At 39.6% G+C, this 16,791-nt stretch overlaps 1 protein-coding gene across 2 annotated transcripts in view; it reads left to right on the plus strand.

The window, feature by feature from the left end:
- Window positions 1-7,850, plus strand: part of FAM222A (family with sequence similarity 222 member A) — a 79,551-nt gene extending 71,701 nt beyond the window's left edge. For both annotated transcript variants that reach the window (XM_044288732.1, XM_044288739.1), the window contains exon 3: window positions 4,383-7,850. In XM_044288732.1, the coding sequence (XP_044144667.1) occupies window positions 4,383-5,623 (1,241 nt within the window). In that variant the 3' untranslated portion in view covers window positions 5,624-7,850. The remainder of the gene's footprint in view (window positions 1-4,382) is intronic.
- The last annotated feature ends 8,941 nt before the right edge of the window (window positions 7,851-16,791 follow it).

Here is a 16,791-nt window from a genome sequence, read left to right on the forward strand (position 1 = left end):
CGAATGCGGACGCGTCCCCATAGAGAATGAATGGGTCCGCACAATTGCGGACGTGTGAATGGAGCCTAACTGCATTTGTCCTGTATGAATAGTGCGTGTTTTAATATAAATGTAAATGTTTTACACCGCTGAAGATAATGACGCTGTAGATAAAAATTTAACACTGAGCATCAATGATGTATGAAATGCATTGCCCAGTTATAAATTAAGAGAATATTAAAAGAATATGTAAATGACAGAATGTATTTTGGAGAATGGCTTTTTTAGATTAAATCAAAAAAAAAAATCTAGATCACTAACTGGAGCATAATAAATAACCAAGGGTTAAAATGAAAGATGTTATAGCATTTATATTTTAGGCGTCATTTTGCAAGTTAGCACATCAGAGAAATACCGTATGTCATCAGCGTGTATGCATTTTATTAAGGGCCCCCGCAAACTGGTGATTGACTTAAAACAAGAGAATACATCAGGGCTAATGACCCGTGATAAAATTGAATTCATAGTGCCAAATATGTTTGGCCACATTGAGCCAAACACTTTAAAATTCTAATTTGGTGCCTAATAATTCATGTAAATTCAAATCCACATAAAATTCATGAATAAAGAACCCATAAATGTCCAGTCTAATACGTTTAAATAATAAATGGCAATATTTTTAATCAGATATTTGTATTTGGTTTTATTTTCAGGACCCAAAGATGTGGCATGGCTCTGTGCACACTAACATTTATGTCCTGGAAATTTTTTACACTGATCTTTTACTGTCATATATTCCATGGATAACAATAGAGAGAAAGGGACGAGTGGCTTAATTTCAGCATCATACATTACACAAAGTGCAATGCTGTTCTGTGGGGATCTTTATCTTGGTCTGTCAAGAGAAATACCCCTTTTTAATGGAAGTGTCCCTTTAACAACTGATGGAAAACTCCTTTAACTTGCAAGACTTTTATACTGATGACCTGTCCTCAGGATAGGTCATTAGTATCTGATTAGTGGGAGTCAAACATCCAGGATCCCCTCCGATCAGCTGTTTGAGAAGGCAGCAGCACTTGCAGTAGAGCCGCTGCCTTCTCTCAGCTTCTCCTAGACCAGTGACGACACATTGATCGGTCATGTGGCCTAGGCGCAGCTCAGCCCCATAGAAGTCAAGGGGCTGAACGTATTATCAAGCTTGGCAGCTATACAACATACGGTGCTATGCTTGGTGAGCATAGGGAAGGCCCGCACAGGAGTGTCGGTGCCTTCTCAAACAGCTGATGGGCGGGGATCCCGTGTGTTGGACCCCCACTGATCAGATACTGATGACCTATCCTGTCATCAGTTGTAAAGAGTTGTAAAACCCTTTTAACTCAGAATCACCCAGGCATTTATTTTGGCCAAAGCCAGGAGTGGTTGAAAAAAGAAATAAATGGAAAAAAAAAAAAAGTGTTTTCATGTCCTTTTACTGACCCAAAAAAAAAAATCAAAATTAAGTACAAATAACAGCGTGGACACAACTGTACACAAACTTTTTTTTTTTCTTTTACTTTTACTGTTACATTGCAGAAACGAATCATACTGGGGTGTAGGTGAAACACAGAATACATATTCCCATATTCTCAAACTTGGCCTTGAAGAACTTTTTGAGCATCATAGTTTCTAAATATCTAACAAGTTGCTTGGAAAAATCACTCAGTAGCTTTATTCAGCACACCAAAACGGTCTGTGTATCTCAAAAGGATCATCAGATTGATGAAGATTGTTATTGCAGCATTTTATCCTCACTTGTATTATAAAGAAACAATAAGCACTCATCTCTGCATCGTAAGCGGAGCAGAAGACAAAAGAAGACTCCGTAAAACTGATGACAATACTGGCCAAGTGCTGCATTCATTTTTGGAAGTTTTGGTCGGGATCCATTCCATCCATTTGTTTTCATTATTACGGAAAGGCAATTTTTTTTCCTATCTTGTATCTATGCGTGAAATATGTACCAATTAGAAGCAAATCTGTTTGCAGTGTGTAATTTAATCTATGCTCTATACCAGAATAATTTAGAATGCGTAACACATTGCGCTAGCTGATCTAACGCATGTGCTTACATAGCACCATGATTAAGTATTGTGGTACAGAAATGATAAAAATAACAGCATTAACATCAAATTACTGAATACACTGAAATATGGGTATCATTTTTCCAAAATCTAGTAAGGGTAGAAAAAAATCATGTGCAGACCAAAAAATAAATTAAGATATTTTTTGTTATAAAACAGATTCTTATTGGTGTGTCTGTTTATTCTTAAGACATCTGATGTTAGATTCCAGAAATAAGTACATGCTTGCAAAGTATTGGGATTAAAGGCTATGGACACCTTTGTAAGAATATTTTTTTTCATTGCATTATACTAATTTTGGGCTAAAAATCTTAATTTTTCTATTTTAAGCCGTTCTCGCTCTATAGCCTTCACTTTCGCTGCACCATTTGTTTCTGCTGTACAGTGAATCCATCAGGGAGCTGCTCTGACTTCTTATAAACTGCTCATTAAGGGTCCATTCAGACGTCCGTTGAATGGATCAGGATCTGTTCTGCAGTTATGCGGAACGGGTGCGGACCCATTCATTTTCAACGGGGCCGGAAAAGATGCAGACAGCACACAGTGTGCTGTCCACATCCGCATTTCCGGTCCGCGGCCCTGAACTTCCGGTCCACGGCTACGGAAAAAAATAGAGCAGGTCCTATTCTTGTCCGCAGCTGCTGACAAGAATAGAGATGATCTATTAAGTGCCAGCGATGTGCGGAGTCAGTGTTTTGCCGTCCGCAATTTGCGGACGGCAAAACACTACAGATGTCTGAATGGACCCTAAAGCCGTATTCTTATCAGTTTGCTAAGAATCTAGCAATGAGTGGTTATGATGAGTTGAGTTCAGAGATAAGGGCTTCACATTCAGTTATCAGTGCTGCTTCCTGATCAATTTCAGTGTAGAACAGAAAGCAGTAGTCTACAGATACACTGAAAGTGAAAGCTGTACAACAAAATTGTTGAAAACTTTTATTAAAGGCCAATTAAAAATATTCTATCCCAAAATGATTAAAATGCAATGATAACAAAAAAGTCCATGAAAGAGTTCATAGTCTTTAAGGTACAGAGTTGCACAGAGTCTTTGCGGCTCTGTACTTCAGAGATGTATGTAGGCATTCCATGTGCCATTGTATAGTGACTTCATACTGCGTCATATTATAAAGATATTCATTGGATTTCTTAAGACGAGTACCTCGCCAATACAACTCTGCAAGACTTTTTTGTTGTTGGATTCATATAGAATCCTCTATGTAATTCTGATGCACACAGAAGTACGACATGGTCCATATACACTAAAGGGTGTTGTATTTTGGCTCCTTGCGACTCTGAACTTATACGGTGCTATAATAAAGTAGCCTCCATGTGGCCTTTGTATAACAGGCTGTGATTCTTTTAAAATTTATGATGGTGGGTAGCAAATTAAGATTAATAATCAAAACATTTGCCACTGTTAACCCTTCCAGTGTTGCAGCATCTTCTTACAGGCAGACTTAGAGGTTAAATTTTTAACTGCAGATTTTTTTCATTAATTATAGGGGATTTTTAACGACAGCGGTTCAGTCATTTTTGTCTCCCCAAGTACTTTGGGTGGAACCAAATGCCACAGTTCTAAGGCTCTTTTTGTCTGTTTTAACAGAAGAATAGAGACAAACGTGTTCTGAGCTGACAGCTCTTTCCTCCCCTGTCATTAAATTATTAACTGCCATCTCACAAAATATGGACTTTTTTTTAGTAATCAGAAATGCTCTCTTTTTGAAGACACAAGACATTAGACATAATTTACAGCTATAATCATTAACAATGCATTGTGGAACATTCTACATTTTGCATTTTTTGACGCTTTTCTTAAATAGTTGGAGAATCTTTAATCTGTTTGAATGATAGAAGTTTTCAGATGACTGAAATGAAGCCTTAAGGCATGGTTAATACATAATACAGCTCCTTTCAGCCTAATGTTTTCTATGTTTTGCCAGTCTGTCATTGCTCATTTACCTATTTCGGCTTGTTTTTTCTTGTTTTTTTTTTTCCCTTTCTCTGCTTTTCTCCATGGAACTACTAATACTAAATGTATGCATTAGTTGTCTGAAGGACTTTGACTTTCCTACATGTATCTAAGTCATAGTACTCTCAAGCATGCAGTTCTTCCATTCTTCACTACTTCTCATTTTTTCAGAGCTATAATAATCCCCTATGGTTAAGTGCTGTAGGAAAGCTTATTTGTATATTAAAAAGAAGATATTGTACTCTGAAGAACTCTGTTGTATTTCGTATCATACAGTATATTAAATACAATGACATTGTTCTCCTCTATTTCAGGTGAAACTGCTAATCCAGTACAGACCGCAAGATACCCAAGCCCTGCCGAACTAGATGCCTACGCACAAAAAGTAGCTAACAACCCACTGACTATCAAGATTTTTCCCACCAACATCAGGGTTCCCCAGCACAAGCACCTAAATAGGACTGTAAATGGCTATGACACTACAGGCCAACGTTATAGCCCTTACCCAATACACACAAGTGGCTACCAAGGTCTTCTTGCTATTGTGAAATCTTCTAGTAAGAGTGTAGTAAAGAATGTAGAGGGAAAACGGACTAAAATTTCTTCTGCACAGGTTGGTGTTGCTCCCTACCCCATGTCAAGCACTTTAACACAAGGCCAACCTTGCAATGGACAATTGAGTTATATTACAAATCAGAAACAGATGGATGCACCAGTGCCACCCAATGTGACAGTGGCAACTTCAGTCATTCCTTTAACAGGTAGAAATTTAGCACTCCAGCAGTCCAACCTACCCTCTATTCAAAGCATCATTTACCAGATCAACCAACAGTGCCAGGCTCAGGCTTCTTACCAAGCTTGTCAAGGGTTGGTAGTTACTAACTCCAGCCCAGCTAAGCAGGGAATGACCAGTGGTTTTACAGCTATGACCGGTGGCACTGTGGCTTATACAGGCACTGTCCTACAAGACTGTAGGTCTGGCACAGAGTTGGCACTGGGATCTGCTCCAGTAGTAGCCAAAGCTGGATCCTATCAGGATGGCATGGACTATCTTATTTGGCAACAAAAACAGCAGCAGCAACTCCGGATTTACAGCAGTGGCAGTGGAGGAGGAGGAGCAGTCAGCAAGTCACCTGAAGTCTGCCCAGGAGTGTCTCGCCCTTATACTCTTGCTAGTGCCGTTGAGAAAGTCAGCTCCTCCCCACTGAACTGTGTTGGCATGCATGGCAATTTCTCTGTTGGTCAATACTTTGCCCCTCCTTGGAACAGTATCTTGGTCACACCCAACAGTGACTGTTACAATCCACAGGAACTTGCCAACGGTCACAAGGATTTGGGGGTGCATCCATCAGATGGACTAACCAGCATCCCCAGCAAGACCCTTTGCAATACCTCTATTCTTAGCAGTAGCCTTCAGTCTTTGGAGTATCTCATCAATGACATTCACCCACCCTGTATTAAGGAGCAGATGCTTGGCAAAGGTTATGAAACAGTGTCTGTGCCAAGGCTTCTTGATCATCAGCATGCCCACATCCGCCTGCCCATTTACAGATAAAGTTTTATTCCTCTTTTCTATATAAAGGTGGCCAACACTGGTTCAATACACTAGATAATACTACTTAGCCATAAGGAGGCATGTTTTATCAGTGCAGAGGGCAGAGGCAAGGCTAGCCATCCCTCACTCCTTTGCAGTCAGAGTGCATAGTAATGAGAGTCCTGGCAGCAAAATGGTTTATAATTTTCTGCTCTGGGTTTGCTGCCTTTGCTCTGCACTTTATATTATATTGCAAGTAAATGGAAGAGAATGGCTCAGTCCAAAATGCAGGTTCTTTATTCCATGTCTTACACCGTAACAATGAAAGAGATATTAGCTATACCTGAATTGAATGCAACTCTAATTCTGCAGCTTATTTTATCGCTGATTTTATGTAATTTATTGGCATCTTGATTTTTTTTGTTTTAAAATCTTAAAAATATTCTGAATGCTTTATCGTGTCTCACCATTTTGGCAGAAAATGAAGGTTAAAGATCATCTGTCACCATTTACAGGGCCAGGCATCTTCAGTGCTCCTATGCCTGGTCCTGAAGTCTTGCTCTTGAGTATATTTAGTGCATGTGCAGTTCAGATCCGAATGAGATTAACTGCGCATGTGTCAATTGTACTTTGCCCTGCGCAATCTCAAGATTTCAGGGCCAGGCATCAGAGCAGTGAAGATACCTGGCCCTGCTACTCATTGGAGGAGATGGAGTGGCAATGGGAAAGGGAAGGCGATGAATTGGTGCTCCGAGAGGCTAGGCTAGCCCCTCTGTGCTCCAAGCATCTTAAAGGCAAAATAATAAAAGTGTGAATTTTTCTGCAAAGGGACATCTGCTTGCATCAAGAGAAGGGTCATTGAACCCTACCAAGCAATATGTCTAGTTTAATAGGGTTGATCATGGTGACAGATGATCTTGAACTATAGAATAGGTACTTTTATTATGTTATCTGGGATCATTGTGTCTTGGGTTCTTTCTGTAACCCCTCCACTGCCAACTATCCTGACTTCATTGTGACAAGGCCTCACTTTTTAAAAGGCAAGGTCTCCAGTCTAAACTCATTGGATGTACAGTACATCCATTATTCATCCTACATGTAACATCCATCATTTGTTAATTGGTCATTTTATTATCTTCATATATTTGGGAGACGCCAGGATGAATTTACTTGAAGATAATGAATGAGAGCCTTATAAAACAATACTAGTTCTGCTAGTAGAATGTAATGACCTTGTTTAAAATTTGTCTGGATCATATATAATTTTGTATGAGGAGTATATAACATGACACACTGTTATATAGAGAAAAACCATGGTTAGTTGATTGGTTTCTAGCAGAAAACTCATTAGGTAGATGACCAATAACTTAATCAAGTGCTATTTCACAGCATATAGAGTGAGCAGCACAATGGCTCTCCATGGAGATTCTGGGAAAAAATACCATAAAAAACAAGCTCACATGGAATACTCTAATTTCCACTTATTTAAAATACCTATAACAAACCAACCGCAATATCCAATATGCTAGTCACTACTCCGTGTATGAAGTAGATATTGATGACTTCTAGTTAGTTGAAGCTCTTGTTATAATACGTTTTCCAACACAATAAAAGAATGGATCAAGTTCACCACTCAGGCGACAGAAAGGGGTTCTTTGAGAGCTTCACTATGGCTCATGCAGGTGCAGAATGAGCAGATGTCTTACAACCATCTCCAGTTGGTAAGATGTAATTCTGGAGAAGTTGGGAGAAATGGCGGAAAATCGGCTAACCAATTAAGACGTTGGAGAGGAGGGATTGGGTTTCAACATACCCCAACCTTTTGTTCTCGGGTAGATAATCCACCTGCCAGAGGTGTCTGACAACAGCATTGTCCTTGCATGGGTGTGGTAGAATTGAGAGCGATAACTGTTGGCCAAATCAGTGTTCAGCCGACCGTTATCTCGTGTGCATAGAGATGTAAAGAGGAGCTGTCCCCTCGCTTGACATGTTTATTTTAGTAAGTACTTGCGTTTCCCTTGTAATAACCGTTCTGGTGCATTTATTCATATAACTTTAAACCTACAAGAAGTTTATGAATGAATTGCCAGCAGTTTGTAATAAAGGTCCATGTGGGTGTTAACAGTGGGAGCATGTCCCGGCACTAGGGTTGTTTCGATACCAAAATTTTGATTCGGTTTCGATACCATAAAAAAGTATTGCGATACTCGATACCATTCGATACACGCGAAAAAAATAAAACACCCAAATAGTTTATATTTTTTTCTGTTACAGCGTTCACCGCATAGGACATTTTTTTTATATCTTAATAGTGTGGACTTTTCGGATGTGGCGATATGTAATATGTTTATTTATTGTTTATATATTTTATATGTAAAATTGGGAAAGGGGGTGATTTATACTTAATATTTTGGTGATCTGTATTAAATGTTTACTTTAATTGGTGATGCGGTGCGCCCACCCCTCTCTCCTCATTGGTGGCGGCAGCAGCAGCACAGGGAGGAGGCAGAGACTGCTATCTTCTCCCATGTGCTGCTGAGGAGAACACTGAGCGCGCTGCTCCATGTTCTCTGATACTAGACTGTGCAAAAGCGAAGCCTAGTATAGAAAAAAGGCAAATCCGGTATCGAAGTAGATACCAGACAAAAGTATCGATTGGGTATCGAAAATTCGATACCCGAAACAACCCTACCCGGCACAGTTTGACACTATCCAGTTAGTAAGTTCAAATGTTTGTGTTAAACTCACCACATCTCCTGCTGTTAATTGAAAAAGTCTTCACAATTTCCAGGAGTCGAGAATGAACGCTGACTTTCTGTGCATTGGGGGTCATTTATGAAACTGGTAAAGTAGAACTGGCTTACTTGTCCATAGCAACCATTCCGATTCCACATTTCATTTTTCACAGCCTCTTTGGAAAATGAAAGGTGGAATCTGATTGGTTGCTATGGGCCACTTAAGCCAGTTCTACTATACACCAGTTTGATAAATCTCCCCCATTGACTTTATTTAATCCGTTAAAATCACAGATCAAAGTCCAGGGCATAGTTAAAAGTCTACCCACTTTGTGACATGAACTGGTCGTTGGATTGATATGCTTGTTTAATATATACTATATGGTATCTCAGGTGATTCAGTTTTGAAATAGCAAAGAACAGATTATGTCACAAAGTGGGACGGATTTGTGTTTTCATGTACGAATGCTCAATGTTCAGAAAACACGCTATCAGTAAGGACTTTTGTCTAAAACGCGTAGGAGTTTAACTGTGTCCTGGACTTTGGGATTTGAATGGATGAAATAAAGTTCATTTTTATTCAGTAGTGCAGAGGAAGCCTATCATACACTATCAGTTAGTGCTGCCAATGTCAGACTGTGCAGGCCACGCCACCCAACTGGCAAAGTAGTAGTTAGGGTAGGTGACAGGTCCTCCTTTTTAAGTTTCTGCAAGACACCTTTGACAGTAGTGTATCTCCCCTGAGAACAAAAAATTGGTCACGTTGAAATCCAACATGTCCAATTCCGAATTTCCATGACATCTGCCATTGAGGGAGGGTTGGAAGGCCCCATACATATTAAGACAGTCTGGTTGGGCCAGTTCACATGACCACAGGACAGGTATTGTTTGTAGTCTGTAACCATTGAAAAACATAGGTCTATATAGGAGCTGTAGACTCGTCATCATCCTCTGATTCTGGCAAAATTGGTACATTATTTATTTTATTTTTTCTCAAATGACCAGCTTTACAATTGAATCTTCCTTCTAATCATGCAAATTTACAATCCTAAGGCATTATAAAGCTTTGCTATAATACATTCCATCAACTTGATAGATAAGATCCTTACTGTCAAATCTATCTGAGTACCACAGTTACTCACAGATATGAATTTTCTCGGGATTAGGTGCAGATTAATAATCATGCATTTTGGGTCCATGCAGACATTTTCATAAATTAACCCTGTGACATTCATACAACCTGTCCTGGCATACTGATTCTCATCAACAGGAAAGCAGCCAGTTTCCTACTAAATCCATAGCGTTTAAAAAAGGAATTCTCTTTGTAGAAATTGCATTCAACGGAAGTATGCTTTTATACGATTTCTTAATGCAGTTCTTTCAGATCTGTTTTACTGAAGTGCGGTTTCAATACCTCCATTTCCAAGGGCATGGATTAAAGAACAAGGCGAGGCCAACTAACCCCAGGAGATCAGGAAGATAATGACCTAGTCCTAGTTTCAAATAGTTATCTTATTCCATTAAAGCAAAATCGGTAAAAATAGTCTTCAGTGGAAAAAAGTGTCTAGATCATTATCTTTCTGCAGACCTAATTGATTTTTTATTTTTTTTCCGAGTTCAGCTGCCTAACATACCGGCAATGCATTTCAGGTGTCTGTGGCAGTGAAAGGATTAATTTATTTGTACATTTTGTGACATTTTGCCATGTTTCCACTGGATCTATGATGCTTTTTGCCCAGTAAATTCAAACAACCGAAAATATGTGCAAAGAATGTGAATGAGGGTTAAAGCGTCATAGTTGCTGCTATTTTGGAAACAAATGAAAAAGTACATTTCTTCTTCTTTTTTTTCTTTTTTTTGCTCTAATAATAATAAAAAAAATATATGTATTATCCAATAAAAATCTATATAATCTTACAAATGTCACATTACTGATTAAAATAATAATAATTTTGTTTCTGTCACAGTTTTGGCAGATGGTGGGATCATTAAACAAAATTTGTTAATGTGAATTTCTTTTTTTTTTTTTTTCTTTTTTTTTTTGTAGTCCATTACTTGCACTAGCAAAAATGTAGAAGTGAACAGTAAATGCAGGAGGATATTTAAAAGACACACAAAATAATAATAAAAAAACTTAAAAACTTGAATATAAATTTTGTAGTGTGATAATATTGTATAATTTACTTGTTGGCTGCTATACAAAAATACTGAAAATATTTTCCATGCTTTCTGTGCTTGAAAGTAGACTTCATATTATTCATTTGTTTCTTTTCGCTATATATTTTTTTAACTTTAAGTTGTATGCTATTAAGAGATCAGGAAGTGTTGAATCGAGATGGTAGTGGTGCTTAGTATTTTTAGCTCTCAATTTGGATCTCTTTTGGAATTTAAGTAACATTTTTATACCCACCAGTTGCCAGTTTTCCATTGCATAGGCACAGTGCATATTTTAAAGATGGCAAATTTCATTCATGTTTGCATCCCACATCCTCTTCCAAGAGGGAAACAATTGTGAGTTGATTAAAGCAGCTCTGTATCTGAGTGCAGCATAAGATAGAGGGGGCTCTAAGAGCAACCTCCAGTCTGGTGAACCTACGTCAATGCATTACATGGATTGCTATTCATGTGGCTTTTCCCAGCGATGCCAGCTAATTGTCAGGGACAAGAGAGGCCAGATTCATGAGAATCAGCAGAGGATGTTTTTGGAAAGGTGTTGTGTTCATGATGGCTACCCCTATTTAAATGGAAGCTGGTTCTGCAGACCTGGATTCTCTAACCTACTGCTGCTTGGCTGTTATTGCCAAGGAAAGCCCGGTCAGGTCGGACATTTACCCTGCTGTAGCCGCTCCAGAAAAATGCAGCATTGCATGCCAGTCATTCAAATGAATAGCCGACCAAGTCATGCATGCAGCTCTTTGTTCTGACTTCCCTCTATATTTGTTAATATAATATATATCTGCGCTCAATGACCTCCCCCCCCCCCCCCCATTATATGCTGCCCTTGGATAGGGAGGCATCACAGATATGACAGAACTGACTTAAGCTGGAGGTGAACACACTATTGTAGCCTTTAGGAGAGCAGTGGACTTCTCTAGGAGAAGCTTAAAGGGAACCTGTCACCTCCAACAAACATCCCAAGCCGGCAGCAGTACCTGAGAGTAGCCAGCAGCATGTTTGTAACAATCATTTTCTTCCTGCAGGCAGATGAAGCAAAAGCTGTAAAAACGATCTTTAATCCCCTGCCGGTGCGCTTCTCTAGTCAGGCTTGAAGTCATGGAGGCAGCGGCCTCCTTGCTTCAAGTCACGGTAACCACGCCCCCTTCCCTGCCCCTTCGCTGTGATTGACAGTGCTTATGCACGACAGTTCGGGTGGCTTTGCGTGGTTAGGGGGTGTGGTTACCTTGACTTGAAGCAAGGAGGCCGCTGCCTCCGTGACTTCAAGCCTGACTAGAGAAGCGCACCGGCAGGGGATTAAAGATCGTTTTTACAGCTTTTGCTTCATCTGCCTGCAGGAAGAAAATGATTGTTACAAACATGCTGCTGGCTACTCTCAGGTACTGCTGTCGGCTTGGGATGTTTGTTGGAGGTGACAGGTTTCCTTTAAATGGAACCTGTCATCAACTTTATGCTGACTTCACTGAGAGCAGCATAAAATAGTGACAGAAATGCTGATTTCAGCGGTGTATCACTAATGAGCTAAAAGTAAGTGGTTGCCGAGAACCAGCGTCATAATCATTGCAGCCCAGGCCTTGACAAGAGTCAAATCTACTTGAGAAGAGTCATGGTTATTCATAATCCCCTGCTCTCTTACCCATCTTTCTAGGAGAGAACTGATTGGCACTTCTCTCCTAGAAAGAAAGGGGGGGGGGGGGGGAAACTAGGTGGAAGACTGTCAATCATCAGCAGGTGGGCAGGGAGAGCAGGAATTCATGAATAACCATGACTCTTCTCAGGTGGCCGTGACTCTTTTCCAGGCCCAGTCTGCAATCATTGTAATGTTGGTTCTCGGCATCCACTTACTTTTAACTTTTTAATGACAGACCGCTGAAATCAACTCTCCTGTCTCTACTTAGCCATTAGTATGGGCAGCATAGAGTTGATGACAGGTTCCCTTTAATGCAATGCAGTTTCTAGGCACATTGTTCAAAAGCCTTGTTCATCTTTGGATTTTGTATAATTAACTTTACAATAATATATATAATTTAATATTTATACATACATATATACAGCTTTTTAGCCAATAATCTCTTGGTACTAACATTCTTATTGCACCAACTTCACCCTCTTCACTCTCTGGGGAACTTAGTATAGATCAAAGCACCACATACTTTGTAGAAACACACTGCAGTTCACACACCATCTTAACAACTCTATCCACTATAAATATCTACTTTATACCTCAATGGGTCCATAAACAGATGAAATAGTCTTAACAATTGACAAAAGAAATCCAAATTCTTTCTTTTTTATTTTTCATTTTGTTAATATCAGCACCCCAAGACTGCTTCCAGTGCTGCTTCAGTATCATTGATTTAATCTCGAATGTAGTACCTATGAGGGCACAGTATGCCAATGTCTTCCGAAGGGCTCATGCACATGGGTTTCATGAAATACTGGACATGCGTTAACTAAAACACACACACAGTAAATTACATGAGTTCTAATATCTTTATGAACATGCTTTCATGTCTTATAAGCGTTTTAGTTTATGCTGTGCATTTCTTAACTGATATAACTGTTACAATGCCTCTTGGCCATCTTTTGAAGGCATTAACAACAGATGACTTTGACCCATCTGCAAAAGCCCTGAGAAGAACTTTATTTGCTGATTGGTTGTATATGTCAGATGGTATTGTGCAAATGTATCTGTTGTACAGAGACATTATATGGTGCCCATAGAGTACTGTGGGGCCCTACTTGTACCTCTGTATGCCTCCGATTACATATGGCGTATGGACAATGACTGTGTGCCCCCATACAGCCTCTGTGCATGCTATCAGCTGTATTGACTATTATGTAATTAAAACTAACAATATACTTTGTAGTAAGATTCATTTAATAAGGCATCAACTAATTCAAATTATTATATTCTGGATTATAAGTACCAGACAACATAGAAATTAAAGGGGTTGTTTAACATTATATCAGACCTCACAGAGTGGCCAATCTGCAGTGGTGATCATACTTACCTGGTCCACTTGGCTGGGTTCTGTATCTGTTGCTCCCTGGTGCACTGATATTAACATTCTGTTGACAGGAGGGGGGAGGGAGGCACATGACCACTGCAGCCAATTGCTGGCCACAGCAGTGTCTTGCTCTCCTTGAGTCACAACAAATGGTCACGTGTCCCCCTATCAACAGGATGTTGATATCAGCACACCAGGAGGAGGCGGCCATCAAGTGATAGAGACCGAACCCAGCAACAGGGACCAGGTAAGAATGATCACCGCTGTGAGGTATGATAACCCCTTTACGAATAAAAATGTGTTCAACCCAGAAATAAAATATATCTACCATAAAATAGGTCTTTGGCTGTCTCTATCTACACTTATGCTCCTGCACTGTTCCAGATTTAGGCATCATGCACATTGCTGTATTAGGCTGGGTTCACGTCTGCATTGTGAACTCCGGCACTCTGTTTCGGTCAGTATATCTGATATATATGCCGGCCTTCGGGAAGATAAAAAATACTACGCTACATATATGCCGGAAAGCGGCCAGATCTCCGCTGGATCCCATTATAGTGAATAGGGATCCAGGCAGTGCATGAGGGCATCTGGCTATGCCAGATACACTGAACTTTGGCAGTCTATTCCTCCGGTAGAGTTCAGTTGTGAACACGGCCAACTATGTTGCTTGGGTCTTAAATATCTTGTTAAAGCTTCATGCTGTCCCATCCTCACCCCTCCCCCCTGTGCATAGGATCTTGTGCCTTATTCATATGGACCCATGTGAAAAAAAAGTCATGCTCCACTGCATGTTGTATTGCACTTGTATTTTTTCCAAGCAGCATTGCTTCTAGGGGAGAATATGGTGCTGAAAGATACCCCATATGGTGGCACACATATTATGGACCCATAGGCATTCCATATCTGGGTATGGAGTATGTGCACAATGCTTGGCAGTAACTGGTAATTCTGTATCCTACATAAATGATAGGCTGGCCATGCCCATTAGATAGTTGTCAGGCGAACTGTTCAGCTAATGGCTGTCTCTCTCAATTTAACTCAGCCCACCATACAAGTGTCTTGAATGCTACAAGAGGAGAATGCAACTGCCGCATGACTCCAAAGGTCTAATATATATCTCCCTCGTAAATCTGCCATGCGGGGAGGGTAAGGAGCCCGCCATACCCTTTTATCAAATGTGTATTGTTAGCTTTCCTCTGTTCACATCTGCATTGTGGTTTCTTTTATAACGGAAACCACAATGCAGTGCCAGTTTGTGACATGACGGACACCATCAAAGCCCACAGTGTTCAGTGTTTGCCAGGCTGCGCCATGTTTCTATTAAATATCGTGGAATCCGCACCAGAGCCTCCAATACTGATGTGAATGCAGCCTAAACGATGCCAAATTAAAGGAATCTTACTTTGTAAATCAACTACATTTTACATGCTAATCTCATCTAGTATAAACCCTCCTCCTCCACTATTTATTGTAAATCATTTTCAACAGATTTCTTTTATTTAAAAAAATGAATAATTCTGACCATTACTTCATCTCATTTTATAGAAAAAACTCCTATTTATGAGCAATGAGTAATTTATATAGAAATATTATTAGGCCTTTTATTTATTGACCTTCCAGGCATTTCACAATGGAGAACTTCAAGTTTGGCAATACATAACCGCATTAGACGTGAATAGAACTATGTAAGTGAAAGGTTAGCTCTCTTCTATAACATGCCACTGTGAATCCAACAGTCTGCACTACAATTGTTTAAGAAATCAAAAGCTCAAAAATGGACATGTACCTTCTGATGTTGATTTCCCAGAGTAAAACTGAAATTTTCTTTGAACTGTGTGTCTCAAGTCTCTCATTGCAGATTTCTGTATTTATTGTATAGTTTATTAAAAGTGCAATTTATCTACTGAGATTATAAAAAATGTTTACTTTTTATTCATTTTACTCAAAGAGATCTGAAATGGCAAGCATGCTGACAAATTGTGTAAAATCCCTCTATGCTGACCTGAGCTAGTCATTCTGACAAATCACTGCTGGAACCAAAATGTGTATCGCTGTGTATTCAACGATACATAGGTGAGCTGTTTTTGGAAGATTATATATACACACAGAGGTAGCAAGCGGTAACTTGGCAACTTGCCAAAAACCATTAAAAGCGTCAAATTAACATTTGATACATCTCTGCTTACATGTACACGTGTGTGTGTGTGTGTATATGTGTGTATCTATATATATATATATATATATATATATATGCACATGTGGATGAAATTGTTGGTAGCCTTCCATTAAAGAAAAACCCACGATAGTCAATGAATAACTTGAAAAAGGACAAAAGTAATAATAAATACAAATTTAAAGTTTAAGGTCTAGAGAACTGTAGCCAACCTCTGTAGATGTGACCACAAGAGGAACATTTATGACAAATTGAAGAGATGGATAATGCGATTGCCAACCAAAGAGCCAAGAACAACTTCCAAAGAGATTAGAGGTGAACAACAAGGTCGAGGTACATCACGGTCAGTTCACACGATCCATCGCTGTCTTAGCCAAAGTGGACTTAATGGAAGACAACCGAGGAGGAAACCACTATTAAAATCATTAAAAAAATGAGACTGGAATTTGCCAAAATTTCATATTGACAAGCCACAAAGCTCTATGTTCACAGATGTGAAAATGAAGCATACAAAGAAAAGAACATTTGTACCTACTGTGAAACATGGAGGAGGCTCGGCTATGTTTTGGGACTGGTTCACTGCATCTGGCACAGGGTGTCTTGAATCTGGGCAGAGTACAGTGAAATCTCAGGACTATCAAGGCATTGTGAAGCAAAATGTGCTGCCCAGCGTCAGAAAGCTTGGTCTCGGTTGCAGCTCATGGATCCTCCAACAGGATAATGACACAGAATACCCAGCTAAACACATCCAAGAATTGCTAAGAGCAAAGCAGTGCACTATTGTAAAGTGGCCTTCTATGAGCCCTGATCTAAAACCTATTGGAAACACCTGAACCATGCAGTCTGGAGAAGGCACCCGTCAAACCTGAGACAGCTGGAGCAGTTTGCTCACAAGAAGTTGGCCAAAATATCTGTGGACAGGTGCAGAAGTCTCATTGAGAGTTACAGAAATCGCTTGATTGCAGTGATTGCCTCAAAAGGTTGTGGAAAAATATAAAGTTAGGGGTACCATCACTTTTATCCAGGCCAGTTTCATTAGTTTGTTTTAGAAACTATTCTGTTGAACCACAATTCAAAAGCAATGTCGGACTT

This window comes from Bufo gargarizans, chromosome 1 (genome assembly GCF_014858855.1).
Source record: "Bufo gargarizans isolate SCDJY-AF-19 chromosome 1, ASM1485885v1, whole genome shotgun sequence".
In the NCBI taxonomy this organism is placed as follows: Eukaryota; Metazoa; Chordata; class Amphibia; order Anura; family Bufonidae; genus Bufo; species Bufo gargarizans.